The sequence below is a fragment of the Oculina patagonica genome, chromosome 13 (assembly GCF_052425735.1).
Source record: "Oculina patagonica isolate OP01 chromosome 13, crgOcupat, whole genome shotgun sequence".
In the NCBI taxonomy this organism is placed as follows: Eukaryota; Metazoa; Cnidaria; class Anthozoa; order Scleractinia; family Oculinidae; genus Oculina; species Oculina patagonica.
In genome coordinates, this window is record NC_135770.1 from 14,801,823 (window position 1) to 14,819,797 (window position 17,975).

The 17,975-nt window shown below is 38.7% G+C and overlaps 1 protein-coding gene and 2 pseudogenes across 2 annotated transcripts in view; 2 read left to right on the forward strand and 1 right to left on the reverse strand.

The window, feature by feature from the left end:
* Positions 1–17,975, reverse strand: part of LOC144637251 (uncharacterized) — a 67,339-nt gene that overhangs the window by 21,187 nt on the left and 28,177 nt on the right. The window contains exon 7 of the mRNA XM_078496382.1: positions 12,185–12,266. Within this exon, the coding sequence (XP_078352508.1) occupies positions 12,185–12,266 (82 nt within the window). The remainder of the gene's footprint in view (positions 1–12,184; positions 12,267–17,975) is intronic.
* LOC144635434 (uncharacterized) lies at positions 3,858–6,951 on the forward strand (annotated as a pseudogene). The gene is made up of 2 exons (XR_013567361.1): positions 3,858–4,466; positions 4,540–6,951. The product of XR_013567361.1 is annotated as an uncharacterized LOC144635434 (transcript).
* Positions 7,259–8,321, forward strand: LOC144635435 (uncharacterized; annotated as a pseudogene).

A 17,975-nucleotide genomic window follows, 5' to 3' on the forward strand; every position in this document is an offset into this window, starting at 1 on the left:
ATACTTATTGACCAGTGTCTAAAGGAATAAATCAATGAATAACAACATTGTTGAGAAAATATTTAAACTATTTAGCAAATGATCATCAAAGCAACATTTGTCAAAAGCATGGTATAAAGTAACAATACATGGCATCAGGTCTTTCTCTAAAAAAAAAACCCAAACATTTGTCTAAAAAATCATTTGAGCAGAGGGTTACACCCGCAAAAAAATTCCTGCAGAAGCATTAATGGGCGTAAAAAAAAAAGTGCAAGCCGAAAATCCCCCCCCCCTATCGATCACTTCTCTTATGGTCCGTCCCTAATAAAACATTTATTCCACTCGCACTTGTTGGGTATGAGATTGTTATAACCAACGCGATTGATGGATATGAGATGGTAGATAGGCCAACTCGGCGCCATGCCCCTCGTTGCCTATAACTATCTCATATCCAACAAGCGCGAGTGCAATAATGGTTTTATTTAAAACACCCAAAAAAAAGCAATATTTGAGATCAAGTATTTGCCTTCGGCTTCGGCCTGTCCAATAACTGTTAATTTTTTTCATCATTTTGAGTAAGTAATAGTAATTGGAGCGAGTGGAGTACAATTCAGGGAGTAATCGGGCGAGTTATTTCAAAATCGGCCAAGCGCGCAGCGAGGACGATTTTAAATTACGAGCACGGTTACTCCCTGAATTGTATGACACGAGGTCCAATTACAAATTAATCGTATTAATAACAAAATTCGAGGTTAGGAAGGCTTTGAAAACCGTTTTTGTGAGAAAAAGGTCAAAAACCCATTTACATGCGCGTGGTTGACGCGCGAATGGCGTAGGTGTCCAATTACAGGTATCCAATTTGAAGTTGTTCAAATTAGATACCTGTAATTGGACACCCACGTGATCGCGCGCCGATTACGCGACAAATAGGCGCGCGCAGAACCAATCAAAATCGAGAATTTTGTTATAAATATGATTAGAGCAGTTTTCAATTGAGTGTCGTAAAACCAAAACCAAAGTAATTACTCTAGCCAATCACAAAGGACACAGACAATCCAGTGAACCAATCAAAACTCGAAGCAAATACATGTAACTGGCATGAAGTGCGGGAAAACGTGCGCGAGTGAGAGTCACAATTGGTTTTGATTTTACTCCTGATTGGCTGAGAAAGTGGTGCGAGATTTTTAAGCCAATCACTAAGCGTAGTAATGCAAAACCAAAGCAAACACAATTTACTTTTGACACTCAAATGAAAACCGCTCATAATTGTAATTTACTTTGTTTTATTTATACTGGTTAATTTCTTTGCGGTGTATTAAGACACACGCGCATTGTTCCATGTCTTGCGCATTTAGTGCCACTGTAAGAGAAAGTGTTCCAGGTGATGAAAGTCGCGTCAACCGATTTTGATGAAACTTGCTGCTGAAGTTGGCCTTGATGAGATATTCCAAAAGCCATTTGGGTTTGGTTTTCTGACTTCTGGGGGTGGTCCCAAATGGAGGCTCCAGATCATCAAAAATCTTGTATTTGAAGGGCTAAGTTTGAACTTGTATAAAACGAAAACCATTTAACTTATTGACTAACTATTTGTATGCTGTTTTTCTACCATAAAGGTTCTTTCATATGAAATGTGTCGTTTTGGCATAAAGGGTTCTGGCAGTGTGGGGTCCAGCACTAATATTGACTAAATTTTGATGAAAAAAACACTACTCAAAATTGCCAAATTTTAAATGTTCATAATTTTTAACTGCCTTAGTGTATATAATAGATACTTATATCAGGAGTTACCCCAGTGTTAGTAGAATGAAAATCAACTGAGAAAAATTTGGGCCATGCAAGTTTTTAGTGCTTTAAAGACCCATTTTGAAGTACACCATCACCTAATTTGCATAATGTCAACACCAATAGTTTAACACTCAGACTAAATATATTTATATTTAAACACTTCAGTTTGCCTTGGTGTGGCATATTTTCCTTGGAAATCTGTACAATGAGTAATTTTGTTGAGTGAACACTACCGTAGACATTTGAATTGCCAAAAAAAAATTGGAAAATTCAGTACTGACAAAACTAATGTAACTGCTACTAAAAAAGTTTAAAATGTATACAATAAACCTTTTTGTCTAGTATTTATTTACAGCATTCCATTTCACTCCGATTCAATTGTGAATTGCTTTTTGAAGCAGTTGAATAGTTCTATCAGTACCTTTTTGCCAGAAGTGGTCTTCTATAGAAGACTTTATATTTATATTATTATTATACTTTAAGCTGAAACCATGTCCGTGTTTTCTTACATGGTAAAACGCGTGTTCTTCTCATGGATTTTGTTACATGTGAAAGACAGAACCGGGTTATCAAACATTAAACTGGTTATCACATTGATATAAAACTTGACAAAAACAAATTTCAGTCTGACTTCCATCTTGGACGTGTAAAGAAGAGAACTGGGTCACAAGCGGTTTCCAGTCTTCTCCCCAGAGAAACACAACTTGTTGGAAATTATTTTATCCAGCCTGAACGATTAGTCACAGAATAGTACAATGGCATTTTGCTCGTTTGGAGGGGAGGAAGATCCCTGCGGTGCTGTAGAATGGGATGCCCCATCCTAGAATGGGGATGCCCACGACACCTCTATGGTTCCATGACAACACTGTGAGCAAGACTCATTACGGAATTACGGAGGTTCCGGCACTTCCGGGAGTAGAGGACGTCCTACATCGAAAAGTAGCGGTAATTAGGTATTAAAATAATCATGCAATTTGTGGTAAAAATAAACAAAGTTTGAGTTGAAAATATGCTTTTACTGCATGTGGTCATGCGTTGACTGTCGAGTGTTACATGCAGGCTTTAAATATCAGGTTACAGGAATAATATAAATTTGCAAGATAAATTTTCAAATTACGCCGTTTGTGCAACACGAAATAGCCCTCTACAAAGCAAACAAGCACAGAACAAAACAAAACAAAACAAACAAACAAAAAACAGAAACAAAAAAAAAATTTAAAAAATAACTTTTTAAGATTAAATCTGCAATATGCAAATCCACTTTGTTTGCATGTTTAATGTAATCATAGTTAGTAGACTACTACTAACTATGATGTAATGTAAGTAAGGACAACATAGTAGCAAGTGTGAGACAGATGGCTTTTAAACACGACAACCATCAATGGACAGAACCATTATAAGAAACAGTTACGCAGACATTGCACACTAATTACTTCCAGGCGTTTAAATGAAAATTAAAAATAAGGTTTTCTTCGTTTCGTGACACCGAAGGTCATTTTAGTCACGCGCCTGTTACAGTTGACTGCCCGCCTTCGAAGATTGTTGAATGAATTAAGTAATCCATAAATCCTTAAAAATTGGGATTTGAAAGATCTTAAACTAGTTTAACTTATGTTTGACTTTCGTCATAGATTTAATCATTGTATCTAATGAAAATGATTTCTGGAATGTCGATTTCAACTTCCTGGTTTCGGTTGCAATTTTGTGATCAAGTAACATAAACAAATGAAACTAAATGCTTAAATCTGAAGGTAACAATAAAAACAAAACAAACTATACAACTAAAACACATAACAAAAAAAGAAATAAAATGAAGAATTAAAATTAGGAATAAATGTAAACTGTAAGAAGTAAACATCTACGATGATGACTCGGACAGGTTTTGGCACATTTAGATACGTTTGGGTACGAGGAAGAGGAGCGTTTATTTCGTTAATCAATTTGTGACCTCAAAATTACAGTCTTTATTTCTAGTGAACCCAAATTGTAACATAATAGCAATTATTGTTTTGTGAAATGTTTTGTTTAGGAAGGAAAGCCTACAGTAAATGTTCAGCTTTCCTTAATTCCAAATGGATATTTCTATGCAGAGAAATGAGAAGTTCCTGTGCAACTTTGAAGAACATAATTTTTGTTCTGTAATGTATGTCACATTTATTATAACATATGTTGCAAATGGCTCGTATATCGTACTGAGTACCCAACCTGTTCTTTCTTGGGGCACTTTTTTTTGGCGCTTATAAAATTTTCTAAGCCTTAGGAAGAGCGCAAATTCGAAGCGTGGCGCTCATTTGAAGCTGGGCGCTAAATTGAGCATTTTGGTGTATAATTTAGGGACAAAAATACCTTGAGCCACGCCCATGTAAGAGTCCTCAGTGCGGGCGAAAGGCTTACATCAAAAGCACTAGACAAGCTCAAGCTACTTTCATCTTTTCCATGATGGCTCCCGGTGACAGACAATGCCATTGCCAATTTCTTTAGTCAATTTCTCGTGGAGATGTTGTTCTATTTGTAAGAAACTGTCGGCGAAGCAGGAATTTTACATATCAAATCTCTTTTCATTTATAGGTGGCGAGGCTGTAATTTCTGAATGGGAGCTAATATTGAATCGTGCAGGGATAGCTTGTGATGAAGTCGACTCAACGAGATTTATTATCTGCCCGAAACATCGATTTAAACTTACAACGCTGTATAAAGCAAAGGTAACAAAAAAAGGAAGGGGAAACGTTTGAGCGTTTTTCAAAGTAACTAATGATTTATTTTTTGGTTTGCTAGGACAAGTGCTGTCATCCTTTGCAAGAGGAAAACAAAAAAGCTTTAAAGGTGAAGAAGCGCATGACGGACATATTGAAACGCCCTAGACGAGTTAATAAAACTATGGCAGCTACTATTTACAAAAACATGGGCCGCGTTGTTGCTATTGGCTCAGGTATTCATTAAACTTGCCCCTGATATATGACATCAAGCATTGTTGATAAATGAGCATCACAGTGATTTTTCATAAGAAACGCCTTTTCATCTCTTTTTGTTTCGCATAGCCAGGGGCGTAGCAGGCCTGATTTTTGTGAGCTCACAATCGAAATTGAAGCGCTGGTTACATTCAGTTTCACACCCAACGAAACAAATCATTAAGAAATAGCCATCTAAGAACATATCAATAGTGGATGCCAATATTGTGCAGTTGGTTAAAAACCTAGGCTATTTGAGTTTGCGTCTATAACGAGCTTTTGTCATATTTCAACTTCTAATTGCCGCGATTTGCCTCCAATAACATTTGTCCATATCGCGACTACTTAATTTAAAACCAACATCTGCATAAATAAATTGTCGGGATTTTTCTGAAATAAAATTTGAAAGAAAAAAGCGACGCTATTTGACTTGCAGAGATTATTGTGCTTTTTGCTTTTTGTCTGTTTAATATTTGTTGCTTTATTTTATTTTTGACTTGATTAACAGACTCTCTCAGGTAAGCACGAGCATGTGTGCATTCAGGTAGCTACGCCCCCCTGCATAGCTATGATACGTACTGAAGAGGTAGTGTCAGAGCATTTTATTAATAACAACCTTTATAGTTGATAATAAAGATGGCAAATTTTAGGCTCGGTAATTAATAATGAAGATGAACTGTTCAACAAAAATTTCCAGTCAATAGCAAAGCTAAACACAAGTCTCTTGTACGTTGCTCAGTGTTTTTTTAAATAAAGTTTTAGTCCCGTTGGGGACTCAGATTTTTTCTTTGTTACATACTTGTGTCATTGTTATGTTTTTCTCTGTGCATTTGTGCTATTCCAAATGCTGCAAGAGAATAAAGAGCAGTGGGCGTAATTAACAAGATGTACCTGGACACCACTTGTAATACAATCGCGAGATGCCCAGTGTTATACCACTTCAAAAACGTTTCTCCACTTCTCCTTTTTTTAAAAAAAAATAACTTCTGATAATACTTAGGGTGTCACAAAGGTGACCTTCTTCTTTCTTCTTATGGCCGCGGTAGGGTCGGAGCAAATAGGTGACCTTGCTTCTTTCTAATTTGTAACCAAATTTTTGGGGGGTATTTTGCGTTGCAGCAAATTGTAGAAAATGTTGACGACCTGTCACCGATACACCGGCTACTGATCCAGCCCAACACCTTGGAGATGTAATGCAAACTATAGTCCCAATTACCCCAAAACACCATTCCACACCAAAATCCATTCCAAGACAGCTACGTCTACATAGACCAGACAGTGCTAATTATCGTGTGTCTTTTGGGTCAGTATTTTCTGCTCCCAGTAGCTCGTCACAAGGAGAACAAAGTAGCATCTTCTTGCTGGAAGGTGGAGGAGAAAAGAGAACTTAGATGCACTAAATGGTGCCGTGAGTGTTATATCCGAAGGGAAATTTGTGTCTTTGCCAAGCTACATAGAAGTTCAGTGGGATGAACTTTCAGTTAGAATCAGAAAGGATTACACTGAAAAAGGGAAGAACTTGTATCACTTGTTTTAGATACAATTGCTCCATCTCAAGGAGAAAATTTATGGCAAGCCATTATTCAGTGTCACCAAACACTGAACAGCTCTAACGGTATGCGGCCAGTTGATGTTGGTGTAGAAGCGATTTTGCTTGCATATAAAGAATGTGAAAAACAAGTCTACCAAAACGCAAATCTTATCACTCATTAGCGACAAGTTCAGTCAGTCCCAAATACAAGAATTACTACCTAGAATTTCATAACGACAGATAAAGAACGTAAGAAAACATGCCCAGGAGTGTGGCCCTGGGGAACCGGTGGTAAAGGAGCAGATTTTTCGATGCAAGCTGGATATGGAAAAGGTGAAAGATTTTGTTTACTTCATTTCGCGATCTACATTTTTACAAGATGTTGCATTTGGAACAAAAACACTGAAGCTTCAATCTGGAGAATCTATCCCTATTCCGGCTCTTGTACGTACAATGACGGCGACCAAGATTGTGCATCTGTATCAGGAGGAATGCAAGGCCGATAACAAGATCCCTCTAAAAGAGCGCACCTGTTTTCGGATAATCGAAGTGTGCAGTGCATCAAAGCAAAAGTCATTACAGGGCCTTGAATTGATAACACCTCCACTGCAGGAGCGGAGGCATTCGAAACGCTTGAGAAACTTGTTGCCAATCTCGCTGGCAACGGAGCAGGATTGGTGTGGGACCATGAGATTGAGCGAGCTCTAACTGCAAGCAGACAATATCTCAAAGGCGAATTCAAGAGTCACTTGGGAGGAGGGGAATGTTGTGCTGACCACTGCACAGTTTTTGCATTATCAGATCCAAAGAAAGCGGAATTTGCCTCTCCTTGTGACCACAGCCATGACATGTCATGCTCAGAAGACCAGCAGGAAAGGGCAAAGTGGGAGTTTGAACATGCGGTTAGCGATATTGAGGCCTGGAAATCTCATCTGCTTAGGGCATTTCATCAAGACAAAGCAAGGCAAGATGCATTAAGCCAACTTGACGAGAAAACAATTATTGTCATTTAAACGACTGGGCGATGAAGCTACTACCCATGAAATTTAGAGAAACCCAATCTCAATGGTTCTCGAAACATGGCCTGAGTTGGCATTTTTCTGCCATGATTCAGGTCACCCTGACTTCCAAGCTGAAGGCAACGATGAGCATGTGATTCATACATATGTGGCTGCCTTTGATGATTGCAAGCAAGATTGGTTTTCTGTGGCATGTATAATCGAAGAAGTCCTTGTTACCGTGAAGGGAACACACAACTGTGTCAAAAGCTGTGTTACGCAGTGACAATGCGGGCCGCTACCATATAAGCACCTCTCTTTTGACAACTATTAACTCTTCAAGCAAGCGAACAGGTGTAGAAGTCATACGTTACAATTTTTCGGCTCCTCAAGCAGGGAAGTATCTCTGTGACCGCAAAATCACGCCCTGTAAGCAGTGTCTGAGAAATTACGTAGCAGAAAACAATGACATATATACAAACGGCAGAAGATGTGAAAGAAGGATTAGAATCTCCACCAAGTATTGCAGGCACTCGGGTGGCAGTTTGCAAAATCGACAAAACTAAAATGTCAAAGGCCGTTGAAAACAACAAGATCACGGGCATTACTAAATATTATGACTTCTCTTATAGCCAAGATGGTATACGAGTCTGGCAGGCATACGGCGTTGGCGAGGGCATGATGATTAAAGAATTGCAAAGTAAACAGGATGTTTCTGGGCTAGAGAGGGTAGGCGAGTGGAGCCATGAAGTTACTAGACCGAAGCAAAAAAAGGGCACAACAAAGTCCAAAGCTTGTAAGATTGATCTCACAAGTAAATATTCCTGTTTGGAGCCTTCATGCATTTTGACTTTTAGCACTCTTGAAGATGCTGAAGAGCATATGGATATTGGATGCCACATCATGCTTCCTGAGAATGAATCTGTTTACGACACCGTACAAAGACAGTGGGCCCCTACAACAACCACTATCAAGGGAAAAAGTCAGAAGATTGGTGACAGTCACTATCACTGTGATGCTACAACAGACGAGCATGCTTGCCAGGGATGGGCTCTAAAGAAGCAGAAGCCTCCTGTATGAATTTCAGAGGAAGTTAAGGAGTACCTCACACGTGTGTTTAATGAAGGAACCAAAAGCAAACCAAAAGCAAAGCCAGGTGACGTCGGAGAGGATCTGAAGAGAAAGTTGCGAGATCCAAGTGGCTTGAAGTTCAAACTATCAAAGGGTATTTTTCCCGACTGGCAGCGTTACAAAACGGTCAAGAAGTAAGCGAGGGAGACACTGCCTGTGAAGATTCAGGGATCGAAAGGGAAGAACTTCTTCAGGATTTGATAGAAGAAGCACATGTACAGAAACAAATTGATCTTCAACATCCTCTGATGTACGAAAAAAATTATCTTTGTGAACTTTTTGTGGCTAACAAACTTGACCATGCGTTACGAAAGTTTAAGTTATGTACCCTTAAAGTTATGTGTGATTCATTTGGAGTGGACATGATGGCCCAGCCACTTGTAAAGCTCCATTTAATTTATTACCGCAGTGTTTGAGCTAGTTAAATTCTGCCAGTGCCAGTGTAAATGAGCAACTTACAAGAAAGTTATAGAATGATACAGAAATTAGTGTTATAACCCCCGAGGGGGGACTCCTATATGAAACGGACCAGGATGCTCGTCGGAAATTTTAAAAAGAACCCCTAAAAAAACCCAATCTGGGTGTGGTTCAACCTTTTGTTGACCCCTAAAAGAAACCAAAAAACTAAGAATAGAATTTTATATTTGTATATTTCTTCGCGTATAACCCTAAACGAGATCATTATGGCTAAAAATATTGGCGTTTTGCCCGGAACACCTTAAACGAGACCAAAAATCCGATATTTACACCCCTAAGCTAGACAAAGGGCATCCCGTCACTTTCATTTGCGAGTCCCTCCCCCCGGCCCCCTTGGGGTTATAACTGTACATAAAGCGATAGTTCCTTCCCTTTCGGTCTTAAAATATATGACACAAATACCCTAGAGAATGCAGAAAAATGAAGACAAGTTTGCGCAGCCAACGTTCCGTAATTTGATCATAAAAAGGGTTGATAGTGCAAAGAGGGGCACAAGACGTATGCACACATGTTGAATAGTCAATAATTATTAAGAGAGCGAATAAGGTGGTGGAAGATGCAGGAGGATTTGAACATAGCCTACTGCCATTAAAATTCACTGAACCCCCACCCTCACACTCAGTTGTCAGGCAGACACTGCCTCTTTCTTAAGCATATCGAGTTTATTAACATAATTGTTGCACGCTTTAAGGAACAACTGTTGGTGAAACTCAAAGTGGTCTCACCGTCTGCAGAAGTTTGTCAAATGTTCAATAACAATAGCTAGACAACATTTTGTAGGTCTTTGATTTTATTTTGGGCAAGGAATCAAAATATCAGGCTGATTAAAATATGAAAATATTTATATTTGCCAAGATGGCAAAGGCATATTTAATTGTTTTATTGACGTTTTATTTGACAATATCGATTTTCGAACAGGAAAACAAAGAAATCAAATTGCTGGAGGTCACGTGTACTCGTTTCAGTCAGGCTACTCTCCACCCAGTTCTCCTGCCACCACATCCAAAATGGCGGATAAACAACCCTAAATGCTAAGACGGCAAAAACGACAAAGAACTGAGCGAAAATTGAAAGCTTATTTGTTTTATCAGACTATTCACATAGATCCATGTAAAGAAATGTAGAAGGAGCCGATTATCAGAAAATATGATTATTTTGTCCAGGAACTGATTGTAGTCACAGGATTTTGAGAAAGATGGAAGTTTGGCTTCCAACCGTTTCTATTTATACATTTTTTTAGGTAAGTTGGTTAAGTAAGCAAAGCTTTTTTGGAAGAATGTTATGTATAAGTATTGTACACTCTCCAGGAATACTTTATTACTGACTTGCTTTATTGTATGCATTTTAACTTTTTAATAGCACAAGTTCGATTGATTTTGTCAATAATGAATTTTCTAATTCTTAGGCAATTCAAAAGTCTACAACAGTGTAAACCCAACCACATTACTCATTGTATAAATATCTTAGGAACGTAAGCCTTACCAGGGCAAATTGAAATGTTTAAATATAAATATATTGAGTCTGAGTGTTAAACTATTGGTGTTGACATTATGCAAATTAGGTGATGGTGTACTTCAAAATGGGTCTATGAAGCACTTAAAACTTCCATGGCCCAAATTTTTCTCAGTTTATTTTCATTCTACTAACATTGGGGTAACTCCTGATATAAGTATCTTTTTTATACACTGAGGCAGTTAAAAATCTAAAATTTGGCAATTTTGAGTAGTGTTTTTTTCATCAAAATTTAGTCATTATTAGTGCCAGACCCCACACTGCCAGAATTAACCCTCTATGCCAAAACAACACATATCATATGAAAGAGCCTTTATGGTAGAAAAACAGTCAATAAGTTAAATGGTTTTCGTTTTATACAAGTTCAAACTTACCCCTTCAAATACAAGATTTTTGATGATCTGGAGCCTCCATTTGGGACCACCCCAAGAACTTTTAAAGTAAAAGTCAGAAAACCAAACGTAAATGGCTTTTGGAATATCTCATCAAGGCCAACTTCTGCAGCAAGTTTCATCAAAATCGGTTGAGCCGACTTTCATCACATAGAACACTTTCTCTGACAGTGGCACTTAAATGCTGTAGTTAAATTTGAAATGTATCACGTTTGAATTAAATGTTACGCCATTGCTTGTAAAAATTCAACCACAATTGTAAACGAACTCACAACTGACGATGATCGTTGAACGATCAAAACATGTCTTGTTACAAACTAAAAGTTGTTGTACATTTTTTAAAAATAGTAGTTTGTCTCCTTTTATCCAGACCATAATCATTATTAGGGCCTGTTTACAAGGAAGGCAGGTGCCCCGGCTAACCAAGCCAACTTTTCATACTAATGTCTTTTCTTAAGAATATGTATTGAGCCCTTTACATGCTAGACAGGTAACCCGCCTTGCCTGGGGCACTCGGTCTACTTGCCCGGGGCACCCTTCTAGGCGGGATAGTTTTTTGCCATGTAAACGGTTATGCCCAGGCTATTCTGACTTGCTGGGATAAGTTTCCGCACATGTTTTTAAACTAAATTTGAAGTTAATGGTATAGAATGTATAAATTCTGGACCCAAACAGTGCTATTTGATCAAAATTAGTTTAATCGGTCAGCTGGAAAATATTTCTTTGAGCAACGGCTAATTAATTCGAACTTTTCGTGGGAATGATTATCCTAATTCACGAAACAACAAATTTAATTTCAATTTGGCGGCCAAATATACTGTTGAATTTCGATTGAATTTCGCCAAAAATGAACGCAGTAAATTTCTAAGAACTTGCACATCAAAGTAAAATAGGTTTGAAGACGAAAAGCCTTGATTATTCAGTAAAAAGTCATATTTTTCTTCAATCATTTGGAACTACATCAGACTACATAGTTTTCCCACGCCGTGTCACACTTCAATGACGCTGTCTCATCTCGGGTAGAATGGCTGTGAATTCTACATGTAAAGGTGGGCTATGTTTCAACCCTTCTAGCCGGATAACTCGGTTAGCCGGGGCACCCTCCCTCCATGTAAACAGGCCCTTAGAAGGAAAATGAGTCAGAATTCTACTAAAACAATAAGATAATTTGCTTTTGATTGCTATGAAGTGATAGTGATTTCGGCCTCATCAAATATAACCTCATAGAAATCTCGAGCTCATAATCTAAAAAAATAATGTAAAAATAACATGACACTTTTTTTCATTTTCCTGCCTATCATCCCTTTATATGTCCGTAAAGCAGTTTTACAAGCAAAAATGCAGTTTGACTTTGCAGTGGCCTTTACTTGATAACAAGAAATTCAATTTTACCACACTTCAATTTTAATCATGCACATTCATGAAACTCACCTGTTAGGGACAAGATACACCAAGTCAGACTGAAAGCTTTCCATTATGTCATAGTTTAATGGCATGACATTTGGTTTACCACCTGAAAAAGAAATAAGAAACAAATTTCCATCATCCATTTGACTCCTCTGACAGCTATAGTATATGAAAATTCAACTTGCATTGACTTGCTTTTTCTTAGCAAAGCAGGTGGTCAGCAACTATAATGTTTATGCAATGACTTGCATTCACTTTGGACGAGATCAAATTTGCATTAAAGTTAGAGCATTTTTTCTGATCACTGTTTGGCCACCTAACGCAAGTCATATCAACATTTTTTACAGTTTACTTCAAATACTCAATTGCACCTTGTAGCATTTCAAATGACTTTTTGCAAATTGCGTGTACTTGCGACTAAACTTGTATCTCCGTTTGGCTACCCAACGCAAGTCTGTACGCAAGTTGAACTTGCGACTACTGATTGCGTCCACTTGCGTTACCATTTGGCCAGTGCTTAATTTATCAGGGGCAGAACATGTGTTTTTCCATTATTCCATTATGGCACTGCAATAAGGTGCTCGTTCAGGTTTTTGTCAGTATAAAGCTGGTAGTTACTAGTAAGTCTTATAGTGAACTACAATATACAGGATGAAGCACCATGACATTTTACCTACTTGCACAATTTACCACTGTCACAATGTGTATTATTGTTAAGGCAAGCACAAAACAAACGAATGAAGTTTAAGTTTACAAGTTGAAACTTTCTAGTCACATGTTATGTCATCATCAATTTTATAACTAGAAATAGCTGACACTAGGTTGCCCCCGAAGTTTCGACGATGTTTATCGGTTTTTCTTTGCCTTTCATCCTTTTCTACAATTCAGACATTTGATTGGAAATTAATTTTCTATTTTGGATGATTATTAATTATGATACGGTACATCATTTAATTACAAGAACGCAACAGCATCTTGACATCATTTTGTCATGTTTTGCTGTGGTGGGGGATCTCAGCTAGACTCAAGCTAGACTTTAGAAAAAGTCCGTCTTCTTTATTAATTTAACACGCCGGGACGATCGAACTATCGCGACTTGCGTGGCTCATTTTCGTGACTTCGTCACCTTGAATGGGCCGCTTTGCGGGCTCGAATCGAACTCACTTCACTGTGGTAAAGTCTTGATCTCAGCGAGGATAAACTTTAGAAACAGCAAAACGTTTTAAAATTACCATTTGAGCCGGTCCATTGTTTTATAAATATATGGGCTGAGAGCCCGAGCATAAAGAATGACATGAGAATGATCAATCTTTAGAAAGAAAAAGATGTCGAAAGAATTTCTTACCTCTGTCAAAGCAAACGCCTGCCGTGAGTTTTAAATAATCACAATAGGGGTGGTGAGGGTCCTTCACGTGCGTGTCTCGCAAAATAGCCAAATTCCATGTTTTATAAATATATGGGGTGAGAGCCCGAGAGAAGAACAGAGAATGATCTCTAAGAAAGAGAAAGATCGAAAGAATTTCACCTCTGTCAAGCAAACGCCGCCGCGAGTATATCAATGGGGTGTGTGAGTGGTCCCGTGTCCGTGCCAAACAGACTGCTCACGAGATGCTTTACATCAAGCAAAACACCGAGTCTGAACGTGCAAACGGATCAATCCGTGCCAAAGAGTATAGCCACCACCATGCAAATGTTATCTCTTGAACCCGCAATTATTTTTATCAACCTGAGGGCAAGAGCGCCGAACGTCGGGAATAATTTTTGTGTTTACCTGTTTGTGTATAACCAAATCACTGTTATAAATTCCTGTTTCATAAATATAGGGGTGAGAGCCCGAGCATGAAGTGACATGAGAATGATCAATCTTTAGAAAGAAAAAGATGTTGAAAGAATTTCTTACCTCTGTCAAAGCAAATGCCTGCCGCGAGTTTTAAATAATCACAATAGGGGTGGTGAGTGGTCCTTCAAAACGTGCGTGTCTCGCAAAATTTTAGCCAAATTTCAGGGGTCTTGTCGTCTCGAATTTTCTTTGATGCCTTCTCGGAGTCTCGATTTCTTTTGCAAGGCTAAAAAGGGCTCGGGCTCGCAGAAAAGATATCAGTCTTGCCGTCTCGCATTTACCATTAGACACCCCTCACAATAATGCATCTCGAGATCTCTTTTGAATTTCTTTTCTTGATGCCGCATGTCATCTTGTAAAATTAAAATTTCGTCCGGAAGTGGACCGATCAAGACTTTTTGAAGTTTTCTCCATTCAAGTAGTTTGTGCCTGGTAAATCACGGTCAGTTGGACAAAGGCTTTCTTATCGTAAATCACGCTTCATGAAAATGATCAACTTTTTAAAAGGAAAGGATACCGAAGGAATTTTCTCACCTTTGACAATGAAAATTCTTGACTTTCTAAAAGTCGCCCACTTCTGGTTTCTGGTTTCGCCTGCCGCAAGTCTTAAACAATTATCTCAAGATCTTTTTTTAAATTTCTTGTAAATCTCGTCCGGAGATAGACTGATCAAGGCTTTTCTCCGTTCAAGTAGTTTGCGCTTGGTAAATCGCGGTTTTGGATTAAGGCTTGCTTATCCTAAATCGCAGACAAATTTGAAGATATGGCTTGATATGTTCGTACTGGTTCCTAGACATATTAAAAGAACAGGATAAAAGAACACGACAGAGACATAAGGCTTGCTCATACACAAACCTCCGCAGTTTCGGAGCACGCTAACAAGACGGGGCATATTCCTTTATGGAATCAAGTCAAGTTTAGTTTATCGTGACCCTCACTGATACACACGCAGGGTCAAAGAGGCTATCCAAATAAGACTTCATTCTAAAAAAATCAATAGAGATAGCGGAATTGAAATTCCTGAAGCATGGATACCTACGATCGGAAAGCATAACAGCCGTTCAACTACAAAGCGGACCTATGAGGGAACACCATCTGTTAGTCGGAATAATAATGAGGATCGAAATGCACCAGCAATCACAGCGAACCAACGTGCATAAATAGCGACGCGTAAACAATCGACCTCATCGCCTGATGAAGACTAGCAGTATTGCAGTCGAAACGTCGCAATCAACATCTCAAAGCGATTCTATCGTGAGACAAACGAATAAACGTTCATTACCTATCTTACACCACGATGAACAATATTCACATCTTTAATGACATATTTCTTCTTTGGCCACTCAGATGTAAAAAAATGTGGATTTTCTTATTTCTCTGCGAGTTACTTAGTTAATTATCGCCATCTTTTCAACAATTGCATTGCTTTCGGCTTTTAGACATTGTGAAATGAATAGGCCTGGAATAAAACCTCAAATTATCTTTTTCAAAATTCTGCCCAACTGCAATCAACCTTTACAAGCTTACTAAGCATTGTTTGTTTACTTGTTGTCATCTTTGCACGTGCTCACGCTTTGGGTTGTCATCATCACCCAGCCATCGTTTACTTGCGTCATCATTAACCAATCATCGTACAGGCAATTTATCACACCTCCTGATACCCACTTGCGGGCTTCCTTGTCGGCATTGCACAACTCCCGATACCATTTGCGCGTTCACTTTGGTCAAATCGAGAATTTTCCTGGTATATACTATATTTATTAAATTCTCAACCTCGGATATTGCATTTCTAGTTTTCTGGTTGGTTCACTGAATCCCGGTTATCAGCTGGTATACCTATGTTTGACCTTATATGGGAAATGAGTGCAGCAAGTGCCGCTCAGCATAAAAATTTTCTGCGGAAAGCGACAGTTCAATCGAAAAAATGGTTGAAAACAGCAAATTTGGCTAGACTGTCCACAGCCTCTCGATTTTTCAACGCAAAAAAGCAAACGAGAGCGAGCGAGCGCGTAGGGGGAGGGGGCGGGAAGCGAGCGAAGCAAGCGAAAGAAAAATGGAGAGGCTGTAGACATCGTTGAATAAAAGTGGAAGTATTAGACTCCTCCCCTTGTCATCGCCTTGTAATTTACAACTCCGGCTCTTGACCTTTCAATTAAATCGGACCAATAAAATTTAAGCGGTAAAATGCTTGTTTAATTGACTACAAGTGTCACTTTACAAAACAACTACACGTGTGGTGACAAAAAAAGCCGAAATCAAGCGGTCCCTCTGATTTTTGCAGAATACGCGGGTACTCATTCGCGATTCGCTTGGGGAACTTCGGCAAGACATCGTACATCTCTACGGAAAATTTATTTGTCGAGCCAAAACGCGAAGGTGTTTTCCGGCGAAAGTTGGCAGACGTCTTGGCTGATTTGGGAATTGCAGTGCAAGAAGACGAATTTCATTCTTGTAGAGTGTGTTCATCTTGTGCATCTAAAGCTGGAAGTGCAGCAAGCAATATTGAATTTATGAAGAAATCTCTAGCGCGACCGATAGTTGGCGTAGAATCTCCTACAAGGCAAGTTGATCGTGACGAGCGATTCAAAATAATGTCACGTTCGCCTCACACGTCGTCGGCGAGGCAGAAGTTATGCGGAAGCCAGTTGACAAAATTCCATCTACGTCCTTCGAACAAAGAAGCTGGCAAACAGCCTCTTTCTGCTCGTCTTTGAGCTCGTCTCATCGATCGAGAAGACACGAAAAAATAGAGGGCTGTGAACAGTCTAAATTTGGCGAGCTTTATGAACAAGAAATGATCAGCGGTGCCTACAAAAACCACAGAAATGCCATAGTAAAATTAACGACACAAAACCAAAGGATTGATGCGAAAAGTTTAATTAATAATACTTGCAAACGCAGTCAACAAGAGCGAGTGAATAAAGTAGAAAATCAGCAAAAAATTAACGAAAGAACAGCAAACTGACACAGTTTCATTCATTGTACGTCATAAAATTAGGCTCAGCACTTCTGTAAAGTTTGTTACCTTTTAATCTTGGTCCTGTCCTTTTATACTTCAATAATTAAAACCTGTTCCACTTTGAGCTCAATTTCGCTTCAAATAATATAGCAGTCTTGATGACAGCCGTGGAGCCGTAAATTACAAGCACAATGTAAACACTTGCCTCGTTCGACTTGCACAAGACGTGTAGTTTCCAGAAAAGCTTTTGTTTCAGATCATTCCGTAAATCTTAACTGTTGCCACAATTTACAGGACTTTAGAGGAGATTGTCCGAGGAAAATATTTGGGAAGAAAACTCTTTGGCTCGCTTTCCTCGTGTGTTTCATTCAACTCAAGAAGTGAACACCACGGGTGGGTGCTCTAACCAACTGAGCTACGAGAGACTCGTTGTGAGCTGGGCCATTTTACTAGGTTGATAAGTGACACGCGTCCTGCATACTGCTAGGATCAGCAATGTCGAATTCATCAAGTTTGTAGTAAATAATAAAGATGGTAAGTAGAACAACGTATGCAACAAATGCCTTGGTCATCAACAAGTTGGATTTCATGCATGCAGAGGGACACTAGAAGCCAGAGGAGTATGCTATGTTTGCTTTTCTTGCTTCAGAAGCAGTATTGGATGGGTTACTTCCTGACAAGGAATTTAAAATTTGTACTAATATTGCTGGGTTAACAGAAATGCATTTTTATACTGGCCGATTCGGAAGGTTACCAGAAGAAATATCTAATAGTTATAAACCAAGTGCAACATTGAACATCTTAGGTGAAGAATTTCATGGACTAAATAATTTTATGTGCATCATTACAAACTACCACCTGCTTCATATACCAGAGGATACAAAGCATTTTTTGGGAACTGCTGAAAGAAAAGAGCCCTAAAAACTCTACTTTGAGGTCTAGCCGAATTGTAAATATATAGAAGTAACTTATGCAAAAGCAAAGGCGAGAAGAGACTTTCTCAAAGCAAAGTTTAA